At 37.1% G+C, this 22,926-nt stretch overlaps 1 protein-coding gene and 1 pseudogene across 2 annotated transcripts in view; one reads left to right on the forward strand and one right to left on the reverse strand.

The window, feature by feature from the left end:
* LOC103715466 (uncharacterized) overlaps positions 1-13,578 on the forward strand; it is a 32,452-nt pseudogene extending 18,874 nt beyond the window's left edge. Inside the window, exons 10-14 of the transcript XR_016400054.1 lie at positions 3,376-3,480; positions 11,949-12,088; positions 12,175-12,303; positions 12,581-12,733; positions 12,985-13,578. The product of XR_016400054.1 is annotated as an uncharacterized LOC103715466 (transcript). The remainder of the gene's footprint in view (positions 1-3,375; positions 3,481-11,948; positions 12,089-12,174; positions 12,304-12,580; positions 12,734-12,984) is intronic.
* A 2,461-nt stretch (positions 13,579-16,039) lies between these two features.
* On the reverse strand, positions 16,040-21,906 carry LOC103715467 (calmodulin-binding receptor-like cytoplasmic kinase 2). Its single transcript, XM_008803090.6, has 6 exons — positions 21,487-21,906; positions 20,526-20,788; positions 20,154-20,322; positions 19,861-19,950; positions 16,916-17,214; positions 16,040-16,643 (listed from the first exon to the last, which is right to left on the reverse strand). The coding sequence occupies exons 1-6, from the start codon at positions 21,752-21,754 to the stop codon at positions 16,368-16,370; spliced, it is 1,365 nt and encodes a 454-aa protein (XP_008801312.4). The 5' UTR covers positions 21,755-21,906; the 3' UTR covers positions 16,040-16,367.
* Between the last annotated feature and the right edge of the window lie 1,020 nt (positions 21,907-22,926).

Below are 22,926 nucleotides of genomic sequence, written 5' to 3' on the forward strand. Positions count from 1 at the left end.
AGCCCTCCGCACCTCACTCTTAGAGTTAGAACAACATATATTTGGAAATATACACTTGAACATAGGTACATTCGTTTGTTTGATGCATATCAGTAAAATTAAAAGTATGAGCTTGTGAAGTAAATGATTAATCATCTTCTTGGAAATAAGCTCAGAAAATTGGAGTACCTTTTGCTTCTATCTGCATTGAAAAAGTAATAGGCATGTTCAAGCATGTTTCCTGTTATGAATAATTCTAGATTGTTTTGAGATCGCCATTTTAGTCTATTAGGTGAGTTTAATGTAGTGACTTAGGACCTTATGCAAAAAGGCCAGCTAGAAAGTAATTTTTATGTTCATTGGTCTTGTATGTGTAAGCAAAATCTCCCCAAAACATAACTAATATATGACTAAATACAGGCCCGCATGAGTCTTCACATACTCCCTCATTTAAGCCTTGACATCCTCACCAGGCTAAAAGTCCAAATCCAATCAAATTCAGTAACAAATACCATGATGAACCGATTGTTAGCCCCAGAAGAGCCTCTATTTCAATATCCCCTTAGTCCACATAAGCCGTGGTTTGAGTTGGCTTGGATACCATTTGTAATGTTCCAGGACCTTACCCAAAATGGCTACTCAAAAGGTTCTTTTTGTGTTCATTGGCCTTGTATAAATACTCAAGATCTCCTCAATGTACAACCATTATGGAACGAAAAACACACCTACACAAGTCTTCACATTTAAACTCCAAAAAATGGAGTACCGATAGGCATTTTCAAGATGATTTGTGATGTACCATTGGTTTAATTGTGTCAAACATGTGGTTAGTGGTTATCATGATCAAAACTTGTATGTGCATCATTATAAATGCATTTTAGAAAGTATGCATGGGGAAAATGATAGGTTCATTTAATACTATGCTATGTTTTCTTAGAGTATTTATTTAATATTGTTTGTTCAAGGTGCGTCGTCTTAGTACAAGACCCCGTACCGTTAGCATTCTAGTACATCGTCGGTATGCCTAATACAGGGTCAGTTCTACGTACTAAGACTTTGTACGCTCTTCGTAATAAGTCTCAGTATGTACTGGTATGACAAACTATGTTTTGTATGTTTTCCCTTCAATGGATACTGTTAATCGGCAAACTTGTCAGGAAATGGAATTAATTGATAGGGGCATGATAAGAAATATATAAACCATAGGGGCATGATAAGAAATACATAAACCTTTTGTTATCCTTGCATGTCTCTAGGGGTGGAGCCAGCAATCATTCATTATTGTGACCAAAGAACAGCTACACAATGACCAGCTCGCACATTTAGTATCTCAAGTTTCCCATATCAATTTGTTTATTTCCATGCCTCAAAGCTATCAGTTTAAGTATCAGGCATCCTTGAAAATTCTGCCGAAGGACTTCTATTACTAAATGAAAAACCTAGCATGATGGGGTGTCCTGCCCACACCATCTTCTTCTCAAATGCGCTACTCTGTATCCCCTCCCCAGCATTCTTCTCCAGTTTATGCTGCTCCAAAATGTTCTTTTCTATCATATGCAGCCATGCTAACTTGCGAGAGAAAGAGTCAAACTCTCTTCTGTAGTCATCTCTTATGTGCGACACTTCTACCTCCTATCCATGACTATTTCTCTTGGGTCGTGAACCATCTTATAGGAGGCCTACTGTGACATTAAGTATTGAGAGGAATTTACAAGGTGTTGCAAGAGGACCCAAATTTCTTGAAAAGAGTTGAATCCAAGTCCAATATTGGTGGATATTTGGTTGCTCTCATCATGGACACTTGGATCCTATGATTCTTGGACAAATTGATCAAGTTCGGGAGTGCACATGATGATGATTCCCGTCCAGCCATGACCGAAGAGAGGAAGGGAGCAAGAGATCAAATGAAGGAAACAAATCTACTGAGGTTCAAGATGGAAAGGGTATTACAAACACAAAAAAAGGGAAGGAATGATTGAAGTTACTCCAATAGCTGAACTGCTGAATTCATTATCGGTTTTCCTCGTCTTTTGATAGGAGGCCGAGATTGTAAATCAATAATAAGTTTGATAAATGGAAAACAAAAGTACTGAAGCAAAATCTAATTATAGGAGAAGCAAAATTCATGCGTACGTGTTCAGAATGACACCATACTGACAAAGTACTGGCTAGTACCAAGTCAGAAAGCAAATAATGTGTGATTATAAATTTATGCTTGGTAGCAAGTGTATGGAGTTGTGTGGGCCAGTTTGCCTGCAGAACCATCGTGAGGGTGTCGTATGCTTGTCCCTGATCGGTATGGGAAAGATTTGAAAACTTATTGCTCCATTTCTATCAGGTTTTGTAACTTGGTCCTGTTGCAAAATGACAATTTTATGCCCTTTGAATTGCACTAATTAGCATTACTTGTATGGGGGCATCTTGTCATTTAACCAGTGCTATTAATGCACAAAAAAAGTAAAGCAAGCATTCTAGAAAAGAGGTGCATTAATGGCATTGATTACATAAAAATTTAAAATCATGCAAATAAATCCAACTCGTGCAGTGCACTGGATAAAATTGTAATTACCCCATAGACCAAGTTATAAACATGGCTACCACTCGCTCACACATCTGAATGTAAACTAGCACCTGTTTGGCTTTTAAGAGAGACGGATTGTTTGATTATGACTTAACTCAAGCTAAATTTAGGAGAGTGACAGAGAGGAACAATTGAATTGTAAAAGGCAACTCTTCATTATTATTTGAAGAGAAAACCATCACTCTACCGATGCAAATTATGTTGCATATATTAGACATGTGACATGTCCTAGAGATACCATGCTAGCATTAACTTGAGGATTCTAATGTGGACTGACTCACTAAACTGATGCTAGCATGCAACTTATATGGAAGGGGAAACTCTTTATTTTTTTCCCCTTAAACATGTAATTGTTTCTCCACATAGCGGTTTCTGAGCTTAGAATTCTACAAGGAGGATCTGTCAGGGTCAGTGAATGCCATTGGGCTTTTTGCCCATCCTTGGAGATGTAAATGGAGCCTCATTGATAATATGCTTATCAAATTCTGCAGTATATCTGTCTGATTATATTATTTAATAAACAGTCCCCTAGGTATAAGGCACCTGATAACAGTCATGGATCCTAACAAATGTATGTTTATGTAGATGTTGAGAGCATAAACTAGTTGATACATTTATATCCTTTATTTCCAGCCAGCTAAGAAGTGATCATCATTTTGTTTGCACTTCAACCTTTTGTATATTCACTTAAGTGCTGCACTTTCTTTAACTGTTAACCTCTAAATAGTTGTTTGTTATTTTGTATTTTGCTAGATTTGCATGAAACAGATGAAAAAATAAGGCCTTTGCTAATGCGTAATTACATTTGTTCCAAGGCATATGCTGAATTGGTCCTCTTCAGTTCAAGTGGAATTTCAAGTGGTTTATATCATGCCTGTGATGTAGGCACCTGGTGTGTCCTGTCCTTCCATGTACTACCGGTATGCGTCTTGCACGCTATGCTTGCCGAACAATTCCTCAATTCCTATGAAGAATAAACAATATGGCTTGTAGCAGAGGCAGAACCATAAATAACAAGTTATGACATGGAAGCCTGATGGAAGAATCTAAAGCAAAAATAGTTCATGATGCTAAACAATCTTTCCTTGGACTTCTTGTACAAGGAAAGAGAGGTATACCTCATGGGCACTTCTCTTTTCCAAGAGCTTCTCTCTCTAAAGGAAACTTAGAGAGGGAGAGCCAATTGTACGTTAGTAATTAAATTCTCAAACTTGAATCTAGTTTCTCTTCTATTTTCTCTTTGTTCTCTACTTCCAACTTCCCCTCACCACCTCTTCCCTTTCCTTTTCCTCTCTTCCTCTCTCATCCCCTTTGTTTTCTTCTTCTCCTACTATTGTAGGCTTTTAGTGTGGCCTCTTACAAAAATGCTAAATAATCATTAGACCCACCAAATGTTTAGTTGTCAGGGAAGAGATCAACAATGTATATCAAGCCTTTGTTATATTTTCAAATATGAAAATACATCAAGAAGATCTTGGATTATCATGTTAATCACAATCATAATGCGGAATATAAAACAATAAAGACGTACCTGTATCCATGGCTAAAATCTGCTCTTGCTTTTAGCGAGTAGGATCACCCTAACAACGTTCCTCAAGAGTGTCTCACGATGGTTAGAGGCACAAATTATGTTGTAGGTATGAACCCTAGAGTCTCATTTCTTTTATAGGTCTCCCACCATCAAGAAGATCAAAAGACTCTTTTAATAGGTTTTCTACCAGCAAGAAAACCAAAGGACTCCTTTAATAGGTCTTCTACCCATAAATACAATTGGACTAGTAATAACCCAAATTATTTAATCAGGTATTATAGGGTGTGTGGGACACTTTAATAGAATATTAATTTAATAATATTCTTACATTCTCCCACTTGGCCCATACCCCATAAAACAAAATAAAACATTCTTTGTAATGCTTTAAAACTTTTTCTTTTAAACAACGACTATTATGGGTTATGACATTAAAATCATACACATGCACGCTTTTCATTAGAAAACCTTCCCAGCCTAATATACTTCATATGAGTTCTATTATATCAATGTCAAATTGGCTACCAATGCGAGTCATGGCAGTCCTTTGTTATTCAATCAGCAAAATTCCTTCCATATACCACAACACTAGCAACTTCATTCAACATGATCTTTTATAGGGGTTTAAGGCTACTATCATAATGCCTTGGGTTAACATTCATGTCTATTTCAGACATTTTTTTTGTCATCTTTCATCCACACCATTCAATGTACATATAAGTGGAAAACAAGAAAACAGAAACAATTATACTTGGATATCCATGTATGTCCAGAAGAAAACATCCAATACATTAATGAGCTCACTGACATGTTTAAAACATGGATAAATACATAAGACCCATACTGTCAACACGTTCTTTAAATTTCTTTCCTGCCAATCCTTTCATCAAAGGATCGGCAACCATAAGTGAAGTGTCGATGTGTTCTATGGACACCATTTGTTTCTGTACTTCTTCCCTGACACTAAGGTATTTGAGCTCCATATGATTCGCACCATTAGAATACTTATCGTTCTTGGAGAAAAAGACTGCAGAGGAATTATCACAATAAATTCTCAGCGGCTTGGCTATAGAGTTGACAACTCCAAGTCCTGAGATAAAGTTCCTTAGTCATAAACCATGCACTATGGCTTCAAAGCATGCCACAAACTCAGCCTCAATTGTAGACGAAACAGTAATGGTTTGCTTCATACTCTTCCAGGAAATAGCTCCACCTGCTAGCAAAAACACATAACCAGAAGTGGATTTCCTGCTATCTGAGCAACCAGCAAAATCAGAGTCTGAGTATCCGATCATCTCTAGCTTATCAGTTCTTCTAAAGGTGAGCAAATAATTTTTAGTTCCTTGCAATTAGCGCAGTACCCTCTTCGCAGCTTTCCAATGGGACATTCCTGGATTACTTTGGTAACGTCCAAGCATGCCAATCGCAAAACTGATATTTGGCCTCGTACGAGTTTGCGCATATATCAAGCTTCCCACAACGGACGCATACAAAATCTTTTCCATCTCCTTCCGCTCCTAATCAGTCTTGGGATATTGTGAGATGCTGAACTTATCACCTTTCGTTATGTGATATCTAAAGATGAACAATCTTTCATGCCAAATCTCTCAAGAATTCTTTCTATATAACTTTTCTGAGACAATCCCAACAATCCTTGTTTTCAATCTCGAAAAATTTCGATTCCAATCACGAAAGATGCCTCACCCATGTCTTTCATTTCAAAATTCTTTGAGAGAAAACTCTTAGTCTCATATAGTAGACCCATATCACTACTGTCCAACAATATGCCATCAATATACAGGACTAGAAAAATAAACTTGCTCCTACTGACCTTTAGATATATACATCGATCAACGATGTTTTTTTTAAATCCAAAGGTAATAATAGTATTATGAAACTTAAGATACCATTGTCGAGAAGCTTGTTTAAGTTCATAGATTGACTTATTGAGCTTACAGACTAAGTGACATTTTCTCTCTCCAGAGAAGCCTTCTGGCTGCTCCATGTAGACCTCTTCATCCAAACTTCCATTCAAAAAAGGCTGTTTTCACATCCATTTGGTGCAACTCCAAATCAAAATGAGCCACCAATGCCATAATGATTTTGAAAGAGTCCTTTTTGGATACTGGAGAAAAAGTCTCTTTATAATCAATGTCTTCTTTTTGAGTAAAATTTTTGGCCACAAGTCTTGCTTTATATTGTTGCACATTGCCTTTAGAGTCATGTTTTCTTTTGAAAACCCATTTACATCCGACTCTTTTGCATCCTTCAGGCAATTCAACAAGATCCCAGACTTTATTTTGGGCCATAGATTTTAACTCTTTCTTCATGGCATCAATCCATTTATCAGAATCACTTCTTCCTTTAATTTGTGAAAACATAACTGGATCCTTACTTGTTCCAATGTCAAATTTATGTTCCTGGACATACATTACATAATCAGATGAAATAGCAGGTCTTCGTTCCCTCTGAGATCTATGTAACATTATCTGTTCTGGTATCTCCATAGCTTGTTCATCAGTGGCATTCTCATTATGAGATGGATTATTATTTACTTGTTCAACAATATTATTAGAAAGATCATTAGGCGGAAGCCACGGAACCGTAATGCTTTCTGAAAAAGTGGGTATTGGAACATCAACCCGCACTTCCTCAATGATTACATCTCTTAATTCTTTACTCCCACTGACTTCACCAAGCTCAAGGAATTTGGCATTTCCAGTTTCTACTATTCTCGGACTATAGTTGGGACAATAAAACCTATACCCTTTAGATCTCTCTAGATAACTAATAAAGTGCCCGCTTACAATTTTAGGATCCTTTTTTAATTTTTTTCATGTGGACTGTAAAGCCTTGCTTCAGCTGGACAACCCCAGACATGCATATGTCTCAAACTTGGCAGTTGGCACCCTTCCAGTCCATAACTCAAAAGGAGTTTTTGGAACTGATTTACTAGGGACACAGTTCAAGATATACACAACAGTCTTAAGAGCTTCACTCCACAATAATTTGGGTAAGGTAGAATTGCTTATCATACTCCTAACCATATCCAGTAATGTCCGATTACGCCTCTTAGCAACTCCATTCTGCTGAGGCATACCAGGCATAGTGTATTGTGCCACAATGCCACATTGTTCAAGACGTTTGGCGAATGGGTCAGGGTTACGATCCGATTCATCATATCTACCATAGTACTCACTACCTCGATCTGATCTGATGATTTTCACCTTTCTATCTAACTGCCTTTCAACCTCAGTGAGAAATATCTCAAGGACTGTAGCGGCTTGAGATTTCTCATGTAGCAAATAAATATATCCATACCGTGAAAAATCATCCATAAAGGTGATAAAGTACTTTTCTTCACTAAAACATTCTTTAGAGAAAGGTCCACATATATCTGTATGAATTATTTCAAGAAGCTCCTTACTCCTTGTGGCACTTTTCTTTGTATATTTGGTTTGCTTTCCTTTAATGCAATCCACCCACATACCGAGATCTATAAAATTCAAAATCGGAAGAATTCCTTTCTTTACTGATCTCTGCAACCTTTCTTTGGAGATATGCCCCAATCTTTTATGCCACAAGTCATAAGGCTTTTCATTAATCATGTTCCTTTTCATTCTAATGCAAACTTTATGGTGTTGGGTGTAAACATTTTTAACAAAGGTATTATCAAGGCAAATTTGATGAAGGCCATTGGAAGGAAAACTAGAACTAATAGCAATAACATTCTTAAACAAACTAAAACAACCATCTGAAAGGAAGAAGAATAGCCATCAATGTCAAGTCTTGACAAGGAAATCAAATTACGCCTTACAGAAGGCACAAAAACAGTATCATGAAGGTCTAAACAATGACCGGTACTTAAAATTAAACGAAAGGTTCCAATAGCTAAAACTTCATCCTTATTCTCATTTTTCATGAAGATGAAACGTTCAATTGGATTTGGTGTATGGCTTGTAAAGAATCTCTGCATTATTAAGAAAACATGAACATTAGCACCCGAATCTAACCCCCAAGTATTAGTAGGAATATTTACAAGATTTGATTCGAAACATACATAAGCATAAAGCTTACCCTTCTTTTTGAACCAAGCCTTACGTTTTGGACACTCAGCTTTCATGTGTCTAGGCTTCCTACAGAAATGACAATTTGCATCCTTTTCTTGAACCTGATTTTCTTTAGTAGGTCCCTTTCTCTTTGGTGGTTGTTTCTTTTCTTTTTCATAATAGTGCTTTTTCTTTCCAGCTTCTTGAGTCACAAAATTAGCAGAAAAAGTCCCTTGTTGTTTTAGTCTTATCTCCTCCTGAACCACCATACTAGCCAACTCATTCATATTCCATTTATCCTTGATAGAATTGTAGTGCATCTGGAATGGACCATACTGAGGTGGCAATGAGTTCAGGATGAATTGAACATAAAGGACTCCTCTACTTTCATTCCTAGAGTTTCAAGTTTGGCAGCTATATTTGTCATCTCAAGGATATGCTCTTGCATTCCATTAGCCCCATTATATTTCATGGTGGTAAATCTAGCCATTAAGGTCCCCGCTAAAGACTTATCTGCTGAGCGAAATCTCTTCTCAACACTTGTCAAAAAGGTTTTGGCATCCTCTGTACTAGGGAGTGAGTGTTTGATGTTTCTAGCTATGGTCATTCTCAAAAACATAAGGCTCAACTTATTTGATCTCTCCCAGGCTTTGAAATGGTCTTTCTCATCTTTGCTACTGTTTTCAAAAAGAGCAGCTAGTTTTGGGGTCAAAAGGGATAAATCTAGGTCAAGAACTCTTAGGGTGAATCTGACCCTCTCCACCCATTCTGAAAAGTTACTCCCAATCAGCATAGGGACAGATGATGCTTGTGAATGTAAAGAGACCGATACACTTACTGCAAAGAATTTCAATTTAATCATATTAATGCTTTGAATTAGACACTCATAAATATATAATCAGAATTTAAATCATAATGGATGAACTAGTGTATCATTAAAATCCAACCTTTGGGAGGATCCTAACATACAAGTGTTCCCTCCGGCATTTAAATTATGTGGATGAACTAGTAGTATCATCAAACTTCCTCCTTTGGGTAGGAAATTTTCACATACAAATTGTTCCTTCCAACATTAAAATTAGTGGATGAACTAATCGTATCATTAAGATCCAACCTTCGGGAGGATCCTAACATACAAATGTTCACTCCAATATTATCCATTCATAATTATGATGTCAAATATTTGCCATCTAAAATCAGGTAAGATTTTGTACCTTTGGGCAAACAAATTCTCACTTGATTTTAGTACAAATAGATTACCTCAAACAATTCATGTCCAATCAATAAATAAAATTCATCAAGCAATAATGGAATTTTACATATAATGGACTAAGATTTCTACATACAAATACATACCCAACCATAATAAAATTCAATTAACAATTAAGAATTTAACACCTAATGGGCACAAGGTAATCTAGAGGTAATAAGAATAAATTTCCACATTTTTTTCTTTTTTGGGGGATATATGTCAGATGAAGTCAGATGCACCGTTATTTAAATTATATAAAAAGATATTATCATCTATCTAACCAGTTAGATGTTCTTATCATTGCTGATTAAGCAAGAAACAAATGACTTTGAGGGTCTATAAACCAAGATCTAATTCCTTCATGTTTTGGGAGAAACACCACTACGTTCATGAACCAAGACATCACCTTTTTGAAAGATGGTATATTGCAGTCAACAATGTACTTCATTCTCATGAATAGATGCCTATAGTGTTTTTCACATGAACAATATGTTCCAAGAATATAGACAGACCCATCTTTTACACAACAAGAAAGAAAAGCATAACAGAAAAACTAAGAACTTGGTATTAGCAGACCTGCATAAGAAGCTAAAAACTGCAAGTTCATAAATCAGCATTCCCAGCTAATTGTATCAATAATAACAGGCACAACAACCATAGCAACTTAAAAAAATGAGGAATGCTCCTCAACATGAACTGAAGGACAAAATATTTTGAGAACTAAACAGAGGCACGGACAAACAAAATGCAGAGAAGTTTATTTTGCCACTAATAACTTCTATAGGAATGCTTAGTATGAATATACAACTGTGAAAAACTTGTCCACAATTTTTAGAACTGATATGAAATACAACAACTGTATCCACAAAGAAAATATTGATGAGTCATTTTGACAAACATGTGGAAGGCATGCATTTTTATATAATTCTAAGATAAATTTTTGATAATAGGTTATAAAACTAAGTAGACAGAAATGAAGTACATAAATCCATCATAATCTCCAAACCTTATCTGATGGCAGGATCTTAATATTAATGGAAAAACATAATAATCCACGACAATGGCTCTGATACCAAATGTTATATTTTCAAATATGAAAATACATCAAGAAGATCTTGGATTATCATGTTAATCACAATCATAATGCGGAATATAAAACAATAAAGACATACCTGTATCCATGGCTAAAATCTGCTCTTGCTTTTAGAGAGTAGGATCACCCTAACAACGTTCCTCAAGAGCGTCGCATGATGATTAGAGGCACAAATTATGTTGTAGGTATGAACCCTAGAGTCTCATTTCTTTTATAGGTCTCCCACCATCAAGAAGACCAAAAGACTTCTTTTAATAGGTTTTCTACTAGCAAGAAAACCAAAGGACTCCTTTAATAGGTCTTCTACCCATAAATACAATTGGACTAGTAATAACCCATAATCATTTAATCGGGTATTATTGGGTGTATGGGACACTTTAATAGAATATTAATTTAATAATATCCTTACAGCCTTAACACACCTTCTCATGTGAAAACTGGCTTAAAGGGGATTTCACCCATGAGCTTCAGCTTTGATACCATGTTAACTAAACAGTAGACCTCAAAAGCTTAAGTTGTTAGGGAAGGGGTCAACAATGTATATTAGACCTAGTAGGTAAACAGTAGCATCTAGAGCAAACTGCTTTTGCCATCCACTCAACATTCAAGCCACCATCCATCCCCACACCATTAGCCTACTGACAACAGTCTCATTGCCACCATGGGGCCTTACCGCAACCTCACTAATCTATTGTTGCCACCTCACCACCACCTTGCCAACCCATTGCCACCTCATCATCCGACTTGCTACAACACAACCATGTAGTCAACCGCTAAACATGGCTACTTCTATTAGTTTCCCTTCTTTTTTCCTTTCTTTTTACATATTCCCCTTTGAACTGGGTAAATGGGTTGTGTCCAGGTCAACAAAGATAACCTGCCATCAGGTTTGGGTCAACCTCCTTTGACTTGCTGGTAGGTTAGATCAGGTTTGGAAGGAGTTTAATTTCAAAAAGAATAATTTGTCATTCAAAATCATGGTCTCGACACGGGATGGTAAGACTAGTACCATATTGTTTCGGTGCAAAACCGGCATTGTATAGGTGTCGGGACACCAAAACAGCTGTAATGATACATACCGGTCCTTATTGGTGTGTACTGGTGGTATCTTTTTGGCCATACTGATCAATACAGATGATTTTTCAATATTTTCCATAATCTATCAGTTTTGGTATGTATGTTAGTATCGGTACTGTATCATATCGATGGAACAAATGATGTGGGGTTCGGTATCGGTATTATAACTTTGTTCAAATTACTATTCTGAAGAAAAAGATAAATATTAAATTATTTTGTTAGTCAGGACTTAAATATAATTCGAATGGTTTCCTGATCATAATTCATTGTCCACTTAGGGAGCTGTAGCTTCCTACTGATATGAAATTCTTATGTGATGTTTCCATGCATCCTTTTATTCACCCACTAAAAATATTAATTGATGAACATGTAACTGTATCTGGCTTCAGCTTCTAGACTTTTGGCTTGCTTTCATGGCTGTTGTGAGCACTTTAGTGTATATGGCTTCCATTGATGAGGCTTCAAAAAGAGCCATCCACACTAGTGCATTCATTCTCACTGCTCTGTTAGCTGTGATGGGTGCATCCTGGTTTGTATGCTGGACAAATTATTTTGCATTTAGGTTCCATCTCCATTTGCAGGTTCTCAGACACAAGGTTATAATCATAATTTCAGGTCAGCAAATGTTGTCATTGTTATAGCAATAGGAATTCTTGGTCTATTTTTCGGATGGGCTTTAGAGTTTTTGACAGCATGCAGATCCATATACTGTCTACCAAGATTTGATTTAAATATGCCTAAAAGGTGTGCTTCCATAAAACTGCTGAACATATTACATTTTTTGCATGTTAAGAATATAGTTTTGCATAATAATAAATCAGTAAAACTAATTCATAATTTATGTTGATGGGTGATTTGATGTAGCATCTGGTCCAGTGGTACCATTGGTATTTGCCCTTCTCTTTCAGTACCCTGTAATTGTATGAGGTCTAGGATTGGTTACAAATTCTACACTAACATCTCAGCAGCCGACACTAAATCTATTGAAGTTTTTGAATCACTCAGTCTGACTTTCTTGCAGATGGCAAAACATTAAAAGTTGGTTCCGGAATCTTATGAAAAAACTGCAGAAAATATATTATTGGCGATTTGTATTATTGGGTTTTATTGCTTTAGCTTTGACAGCAACAAGCTGGAAAATGGAGACTAATGAAAGTTACTGGATATGGCATAGGTATGAAATCTTTGAGTCATATTATTCCTTGCTTTTGAGTGTTCAGTTATATTGGATCAGCTCAATATATCATAACTGTCAAATAGGACTCCTGTTCAGTTCAATTGAAATCTTATTATTACAGCGGTACTTCCATGTAGCTTATATGCTGATGGAGAACCAAGAAAAGCTCAGAATTTAGATGAATGTTCTAGCATACAAACATGATTACTTGAGATAGTTCTTACTTGCTAAAGATACTTTGACTGCAGCTTATGGCATATTACCATATACACATCTTCCTTCTTCTTCTTGTGTTCATCTTGTGCAAAGAGATGCAATGAGCAGCAAGAGCCTGGATATCAGCTTACGCGGCAGGACTCATCATCAAGAACATAGCAGAGGAAACAGAAAACTAGATGAGGAAATTTACAAGGGAGCTGGTAGCCTTGTCCATTTATAATAATATATAGTGTCAAGAAAGGTGTGAGAGATATTGGTGGAGCCAAATATATTTGTTTGCAAACTTGTCAGTAGTCCAGCTTCTGGGGATTTTATGATGACGAGGCAAGACCAAGTGTAAAAGGAAGCCAGCTGATCAGTTTAATCCCATCTAAAGCCATGACATCCAACAATTGTACATTTCAGGGTGCCAAGGGAACAAAAACCAGGAGTAGCATTTAATTTTTACTAATGTACAGTTTGCGTGGAAGGGGTAATCTGAGCAAAATTTTGTGGGGATTGCTTGCTTTAGCTTACTATTTTTAGTGATTGTGGAAAAGGTCTGAAAGGGAAGTTTTCTTTGTCATTCCTATAAAATATGCAGCAGTAATCAGATTAATATAAAGATCATACAGGTTTCATGATAATGTTAGCATTGGTTGTAAATGTAGGAATTTGTTCGTAGTTATTTGAAATGATTGAATTCAACCTATTTTTTTATACTCATTTTTCTTCGTCATGCTGGATTTGATGGTTCCTCTTTCAAACCAGAGCAATCTTGATTTAATATATCTACTTATGCACATTGCATGCAAGCTTGCACGCACACGTATGCACATGTTTATGGATGTAAAGCATTGATTTTATATGCATGTGACTGTGCGTCGATGCATGTAGAAGGTTAGATTTTGAGTTCATGTTCTACTTGCCTTAGGTGTGATCAGGTATGACTGTTGTGTGCGTGTGGCCTGGGTGAATTTATGGGCAGGCATGCGACGCGTGTACTTGGATTCTTGTAGAGTTACATGATGAGCCACCTGAAACAAGAACCACTGGATACTTAAACGTTGTATAATAGTTTTTTTTTTCTTTTTATCTTGGAAAGGTGGCAATCCACCAGCTCATTTCAATAGTGAAGAACTCCAGAACAAGCACCCAAATGAGGAGAAGATGAGTAAAGCTATTATATTGCAACCACTACGAGCCTTCAGCAATCTAGAGTGTTAACTTATCCTTATACCCTAAAATCCTAAGCTGCTAAATAAAAAAAAGGTCAATAACATATATTAGGACTTAACACCCTAAGATAAGAGCGAGTCAAGAATGAGTCGATTGGGAATGAGTCAGGAAACAAGGGCTCAAAATAACAAATTGGCCGTATATGAAAAATTGACTTGAATGACGATCGAAAGCCATGACATTTGGCTTTGATGCCAGGCCTTAATACAAAGATCATCACTCCCACTGGGAGATTCCTCATTGGACTATTTGATACCTCACCTGAATCTTTCCATTTGAGAATCTTATGCCACAAGAACAGGGGCATCACCTGCAAAGCAGGTGAAAAACCAACCAAAAAGAATAAAAAGGAGAAAAGTGCTAATCTAATCTACAAAAACAACTGGTCTTTTTCTTGCATTTTTGAGACTCCACTTTTATCGCTAATTTCCTCAGTAAAATGCTTCATTAATCCCTAAAATAACAAAATTCAAGCTCGAGATTTTCTTCCAATGACCGTGTATGGGCTCCTTCGTGCTAGTTGGCGATGGGAGAAGCAGTTTTTGTGGGAGACTTGCTAATCTGCTTGAATTTATCTGGCGTAAATGTATTTAGATGGGAAATTTTATAATTGAGGTGAATTAAGATGAAACCAATCTGACCTCAAATGTCATCCTCGACCTCCAGGGTTATCATGGATTGGACAAGCTCTGGATCTCTCCATAACAATCATAGTAGTTAAGAGAAAGAATAAGAAATACTAAAAATAATAATAATAAAAAGAAATAGAGAGAAAGCATGTTAAGTATACCGCATTTTATTCTCCATTTTGATCCTTTCCTGGTAAGCTGTTGCTGCAGTTTTAGTCCCACATTGGCACTTTCAAAATCTTTTATGACAATAACAAAACACCATCCAACGACGTCCGCCTTGCAGCTTGGAAGCGCAAGGTTATGAATTGTCCATATATTCTAAGAAGAATTTTTTACATGAATACCCTCTTAAATATTAGATTTTACATGAATACCCTTTCAAAATTGATATTTGCATGAATACCTTCGTAAAACACTTGTTTTACTATTTTATCTTTTTATTTTTATTTTTCTTCTTGCATATGTACCCATGCTATCTAACGACGTTAAAAAATTAACAGTTTCAAATTAAAATGACTAAAATATCCTTAATGAATAGACATGCAAATAGATCGCGATCCTAATAGCAGCAGAAAAAGAAGACAGGGATACTAACCTAATTTTAAAATTTTATTTTATTTTTAATTAATATAAATATGATTTTTCTTAATACCATTAGAACAATCGTTATATTAGGGACATTTGTACAATAATAAAGTTTTACGAGGGTATATATACAAATACCAATTTTGGAAGGATATTTATATAAAATTCAATATTTAGAAGGATATCCATGCAAAAAAACTCTTTTAAGAATTAGCCACATTTTGACATCATTAAATGCCTATTTTATATGGTTTGTGTTTAGCTTATGTTTTTTTCCTCAATCCACGTATAAATTGTCATCAAAAGTTGACATAACTAACAAGCCATTATGGGTGAGATTGTTTAACAATCACATCTCATGTAAATTGATATCAACAATATATGTGGTCTATCAACCACATGAAAACTATTTATACGAACACAATCTTTTTAAATTGACTTAAATTTTCAATCCAATTCTGCTAGAAACGGACTCAATCAGGCCGAAACCAACTCAAACCCAGCCCCAGGTAACTTCCAGCTAAAGCAGAAGACATTTGGTCATAGATCATTTGTTTCTCTATTTGAAGGAGTATCCTTTGTAATAGACTCATATGAACTTCAAAGACATATTGGAGCCTCATTGGAAGAAGAAACGTGAGGCTGGATGTGCAAATAATATACAGCTTTATCATTTCATCATATGGCCCCTCATTACAGTAACACAGCACAAAGCAAAACATATCAACCAGCATTTTGGAATTATGGTACCTCCCATGTCGATGAAAGCAAACAGAAACTTCCTACAAAGAAAGGATATGCAATTGCCTAACCTATGTACCACAAGTACAATGACAATCCCTCAAAAAAAATTATTTTGAAACCAGTCAAAAGTAAATAGCAGGAACATCCGATCCAGTGTCACATCTGAGCAATCCCAAATTTAATCGAGCTTCTCCAAAGTAAATAGACCTTCCAAGATGAAAATTTTCACCCCATCAGCTCTTCTCTTCCTTGTTCTGGTTTAGATAAGCATTCCTTTGATAGGATGGTTGGGAGAAGGAGTCTGAAAACAAGAGCTTTCTGTAGTCCTTACGTATGCTCCATAAGATTTCTGCACACCTCCTCATGCTGGGCCTGCTCTGTCTGGTCGGAGCCAAGCATTGGAGTACAAGCTCAAGGATCCGTTCTACTGCGAGATTGGTCGGTGGGTTTGGTGATAGATTTGGATCCAATATCTGGATCGCATTGCCTTCTGCAAATTTCTTCATCGCCTGCACTTTCCCAAAGACAAGTAGGGGCGAAAAAGAATTCACAATATAGTTAGCATAACCGCAGCAAGCCATTTTATACCAATCAAACAGAAAAAATTAACTCATTGCACATATGCAAGATCTTATGAGCATCTACGCTGTTGTCATGCAAGTTCTAACAAACTTGGTTTCAACCTTCTTTTTTTTCAGTCAGAGTATGCTTTCAGCTTAATCCAGAGGACTCAGCATTGACTAGAAAGTTAAAGATCTGCATGAAAGAAGCAGATATCTACCCATTTTGCTGTAATCCGTTCTTTGAGTTCCCTTTTTGGTTCTATAGGGCGCCTCCCAGATAATAATTCCACCAGCAATACACCAAATGAGAAGACATCACTCTTCTCAGTGAGTTGATAGGTTCTCAGATATTCTGGATCTAGATAACCTGCAGTCCCTTTAACTTGTGTTGAAACATGGGTAGCATCAGACTCGGTCGCACCAAATCGAGAAAACCCGAAGTCAGCAACCTTAGCACGAAGATTATCCGTTAAAAGGATGTTCGAGGATTTAATATCTCTGTGAATGATAGGATGATCTGCACACAAGCAAATTTTATAAATCAGGCCAGGATTTTTTTTTAATTTAAAAAAAAAGGATCTAAAAGAAGCTCTCAAATTCTATGAACCAAAAAAAAAAAAAAACAACTGGATGTTCGTGATTCAAGTATGGATTCCCACAGTAACAAAAACAAACATTTTGGGAAATCTAATGATTCTAGGAATTCATCTAAATGTAGGGTTCATTACTATGATAGTTTCTCATATATCTTCCTTGAATACCCTAGATTTTTCAGCAGCACATCAACATATAGTCCTACCTGCATGTACTTCCATGATCCCATAAAAGATGCCCTGGTAATTGCTAACCACATTTTGATGGGCGAGGTTGCCATCGCGGTATCGGACCCAACACTGGTATCATCCTATTACATTATTGGTATACGGTTCGGTATGGTATAGCTCGGTGTATCAAGTATTGGTACGGTACGATACAGCATATCAGTATGGTATGGTACTGACAGGTATGGCAAATCTTGCTTATGGGTTCTAGGCTAGGTCAACCAGAAAAGGAAACTAAGAAAAGTTTTATCTGGGAATACATAACATGTTAGCATGAATCATGTATGCAAATGTGGACTGTCATAAACCATTTAAGTATAAATTTAGGGGTTTTTGCATGGATACCCTTCTAAATATAGGATTTTGCGTGAATACCCTTCCAAAATTGATATTTGCATGTATACCTTCATAAAATATTTATTTTGCTATTCTACCCTTTTTTATTCTTATTTTTGCATATGTACCCATGCCATCGAACGCCGTTAAAAAATTAATAGTTTTAAATTAAAATAACTAAAATATTCTTAATGGATAAGCGCGTAAATATAAATTTTTATAAGGATATACAAGTAAATAGAAACTTTACCACGCTTTTGAATAAAAATTTAGACAAATCTAATTAGTTATATCATAATTATGAGGTGCCGGGCGACCCATGGCCTACTAACTAAGTTCGGTCAGAATAGGTGACCCATGACCTACTAAGTCCGTCTACAAGCCAAATTTCATATCACACTATTTTTTGTGGAGATGATTGATTGGACGGAACTTGGTGTCTCGCTGCTTCCCTCTAAGAAGGACATAAAAAATCCCAGACCTTCTTCCAAAATCCAATTCCATTGCAGAAAACTGTCATATGACCCATATTTAATTGAGTGTTCCCTCACTTTCTCCCTTCAAAAGTTAAAAGAAACAAAAACCAAAAAACAGAAGGAAGAAAAAGAAAAAGCCAGCTACCGAGACACCAGAGGTATCACAGTGTAATAGATCGAGAGAGAATCCTGACGTGCTGAGGTTCCTTTGGATTCTGTGAACCTATGCTTGTTGCTATCCTTCCACACTTGAACCCTACTCCCCCTAGGGCTTTTCCTCCTCATTGGCTGGCATTTCCCATCCCTTTAGAGAATAATAAGGCCATGGGAGCAAGCTAACAAGCTCCTAAGAAACCCATATCTCGTTCCTGTCTGCCTTGAAAACCCGCCATAAATTCACTTAAAAACGACCAATAGTACCACCACCCACACACACAAAAAAAGAAGAGACTCTCTTGCTTGTTATCACAAAGCAAACTCATTTCTCTGAGCTTTTGCTGGATTTTAGGTGGCTTTGTGCAGCCTTTATCCTGATTTTGTTTCTCTTTTTCTGTTTCCATTACCACCAACTCAGTGCTGTTAAAGCCACCGACTTAGCATCATTTCTGGTCCTTAGACAAGCCACCTTCTTTCCAACTCAAACCAGCAGTCCTCTCTCTCTCTCTCTCTCTCTCTTCTGGGCCCAAGAGATTCTGAAGCAGAGCACAGCTGTGTGGAGCTCCTGTCTTTTTCTTCTTCTTCTTCTTCTTCTGGCACAAGAACAGGGAGAACGCCCGCGATCGGGATCCCGATACGTGGGGGGCGGGGTGAAAGCCGGGCACCGGGGGAAGGGGGTGGGGAGGGAAGCTAGGGGAGGGGAGGGGAGAGTAAGGAACCGGCGCGGGGGGGGGGGTAAGGATAATAACGTTATTTCAAATTTTTTTATTTTATTTTTAATTAATATAAATATGATTTTTTTAACACTGTTAAAACAACCGTTATATTAGGAGTATCTGTATAATAACAGAGTTTTACAAGGATATACATACAAATATTAATTTTGAAAGAATATTCATGCAAAATTTGATATTTAGAAGGGTATCCATGCAAAAAATCCATAAATTTATTAAGTGGTTAGAGTGTAAGCCTATTATGTACCGCAGAGAAGGGGGACAGGGAGGAACTGCTACCCGAAACCCCTATCCGTGGTTGCATTGGGGAAGAAAGCAAAGTGGTTGCCCTGTTTATTGCAGTAGCAACCAGAGTAGGTTGGCTAAATGAAGAAGTATGAATGTGCTTCATAAAAACCACAAGAGATGAGAATGACGAACACTTGGAATTCCTACACCAACTTAGGAAGCAAAAGGCAAGTTTCGATGTAAATCACAGCATTTCTAGCAGAGCAAGAGCAAAAGGAAAAAGAGAATCATTAAAAGGCCCACTTCCTCATGCTCAAACCATGCATAACTATTCTCTATCATCCAACTGACATTTTCACTCATGACTATAGACTCATATGAGCAACAAAAAATCTTAACACTTTAAACAAACCTGAATACATATGAAGATATGTGACAGCATGAGCAACATCAATTGCAATATCCAGCCGTGCAGAGAGGTCCAGAGGTTTTCCACGTCCACCTGAAATTTGTGAAACACATGTCAGCATTCAGCAGGCCAATGTGAAATAATCGAAAGAAATAGCAGCAGACTGATCGAAATACGCTCATGCAATGATACTAATCTTTTAAACATCAACAAAGTTGAGTGACAATCAGAACAGCAAGAAGGGAACCTATAATATGACCATAACAACAAAGACAAACTGTGCAATAAAAACTTACAGTCAAGATGTTCTCGAAGAGTTCCATTAGGGACAAATTCAACAATAATAATCCTCTCATCCTCATATTCCAAAAACCCGTAGAACCTGACCAGATTCAAATGCTCGACACGTGCCAAAATCCGGATCTCATTCTGGAATTCGATGCTCAGATGCTTATCATACACATTCTGCAAAGAATCAAATCTCAATACTGTCCTGTCTCGATTTCTAGTTAACAGATTTTAAGAATAACCACAAGTTGCAACAAGGGAGGGGTAGAACCTATTGCAGGATTTCATAAAGATAATGAAAAAAGTAGAACAAAAATCCATAATCAGATTTGCTCGAAAAGAAAGAAGAGCCATGGAATCCCAAAACAACTGCATTTAACCTTTTTGGCACGTTTAACTGCAACAAGTGCACCATCATCTAGTTGGCCTTTGTAGACTGTCCCTGAGCCACCTTGTCCAATTTTCAGGAGTGGGGAGAAATTCTTCGTCACTTTGTGGATCTCCGCCATGGTGAATATCATACTTCCAGGCTTTCTCTGGGAAGTATCGCTTGGCATACTACGTACGCTGCTGCCTGATCGCCTCCTCTCGGTAGTATAAGAGCTTCCATGGGAGCTTCCATAACTACTACGTGATGGGGTGACTAACAAGAATCGATCAAAAAAGTCAAGTAATGCAAAGCTTCCAGTCCTATTGCCAATCTCTCGGACCCACAGATCAAACTCATAATTTCACCAAAATCAGAAGTAGAATGATTAGATGCATCAAAACAATTAATTCATCACCTTCATATGCTTTACATATATTCCAAGATCATAACAGAAACAACAATAGAACCAAGCTGCCAAAACAAGAAAAATACTCCAATTTCAAAACAAATTTTCTGAAATATTCTTGGTAGAAAAACAAAAAAAAAAGTTGGGGGAAAAAAATCAAAAGAACCTATTTTCCCCGGATTTGAACCAATAACTCTATTTCCTTTAATATCTTCTAGACCTACGAGAATCCTCTTTTGAGCACCAGTTCTGTTGCCATTATAGCATGATCACAACATCAAACTATAAAATTAAAATTTTCAATTGTACGGCAACAAAATTTCAGCTAAACAAGCAGTTATTTGCTTACACCAACAACCATAAGCATTTAATTTTTTTTAAAAAAATCAATTTTCTAAAATTATTCACGTAAAAACAACTACTTTTCCCCAACAGTCTCATGTATTTCCAAATAAAAACAAGAATGCAGGCAAAACGGGAGAGCCAATTTCTGAAAAAACCAACAACTTTCATCCCGATCCGAACCCGAAACCAAAATTTCCTTCAAGGGAGCAAAGAAGCTTACAAGGAGGCGTGAAGTCCTCCGAGAAGTCCCCTTGCTCTGACCTCACAGCCTGTGGGACGAAGCACGACCCGATCGCCCGGGCGGCAATCATGACCGGGTTCCGGCCCGACGTCGTCGCTGACCGCGACGGCGATGACGACGACTTGCAGCCGCTGGAGGATACCAAGGAGACAGGGCTCCGGGAGACGTCCCAGCTGTCCTGGGACCTCCTCCTGGTGGTTTTAGCGTCCCGGCCGCCTCCGGTCGCCGCCGTGGGGCTACGCCTCATCGGGGAGCCGCGGGAAAGACGACGTGGCTCCGTTGGCGGTCAGGCTTGGCGGCCGGGGAATATCTGGGGCTACTCAACGTCCGCCGCTCAGAAGCTTTCTGAGCTCCGGTCGGTGCTAACGGGCGCTCCGGCGCCAATTGGTTGTGCTAACCTGGTCGGGCATGTCCGGTAGACTTTAAGCTGGAGGCTAAAGTCAATGTCAACTCCCACGAAACTTCAGCAAACCATGTGTTGAAGTCAACCTTTTTCGTTGAATGTGGGTTAGCCGTTAGATTTGAATCTATCTTATTTTCTAGTAAATAGATCCAACAGGTTATTTTTCGTGTACAATGCAAATACTTAGAGGTGTCTCTACAATAAACTTCCACTCCACTTTTTAATTTCCAAATTATTCTTTACTGTCTATTTATCAATCATAGAGATCATCTTTTGCAACTAAAATATAATAAAAGAACAAAATTCTGCTCAAATGACAAAGCAAAAAATATATTGTAGCTTCTAGATTGAGTTATTTTCAGTCATAAGGTTCCTAACTTCCTATCTTCTCCAATCCTAGTGTTGCCTTGTACGGTATTTAAGCCAAGAGACTTCAATTACGGTCATGTGTCTAACTATTACTTACTGAAACATGATATACACGAATGTTGTTCGACTTTCTAGAGCGTTTAGCTGCAGTGGTTGCTGTTGAAACTGACATTCGAACGGTTGACTTCCATAACCAGGGTCCCAGGTAACAAATGGAATTTCATTTTCAAAATTTAATTATCTTGAATAGCATGTCAAAATTTGATTGGATGGCAACCTAATTATTCACAATTTCATTTTCTACAGTTGATTTTTCAGTTTAACAAATCATTTATAGTTCATAAAATAAATATTACACACTCATCGGATGATAAATGTGACGTGTGGGTGATTTTGTGGTGGAGATAGAGAGATTTTAGAAATTTTTGAGAAAAAAATTGAGAAGCAATTGATAGCTAAAGTAGCATATAAATAGTTAATTAACTAATTAGAATAAAATTGCATTGTCATCAATTAATGAAGCAATTACTTTGACAGATGTTTCTATGGCTTCTGTTAATAGTTTCCATATATTTATTGAGTAATGCCAAGAGAAATTTTTTGACCACATAGCACTGGGGCTTGTTATGACTCATAGGATTTGGCAC

Source organism: Phoenix dactylifera, chromosome 3, assembly GCF_051530095.1.
Source record: "Phoenix dactylifera cultivar Ajwa chromosome 3, Ajwa_hap1_PhDact_Kaust_v1.1, whole genome shotgun sequence".
In the NCBI taxonomy this organism is placed as follows: Eukaryota; Viridiplantae; Streptophyta; class Magnoliopsida; order Arecales; family Arecaceae; genus Phoenix; species Phoenix dactylifera.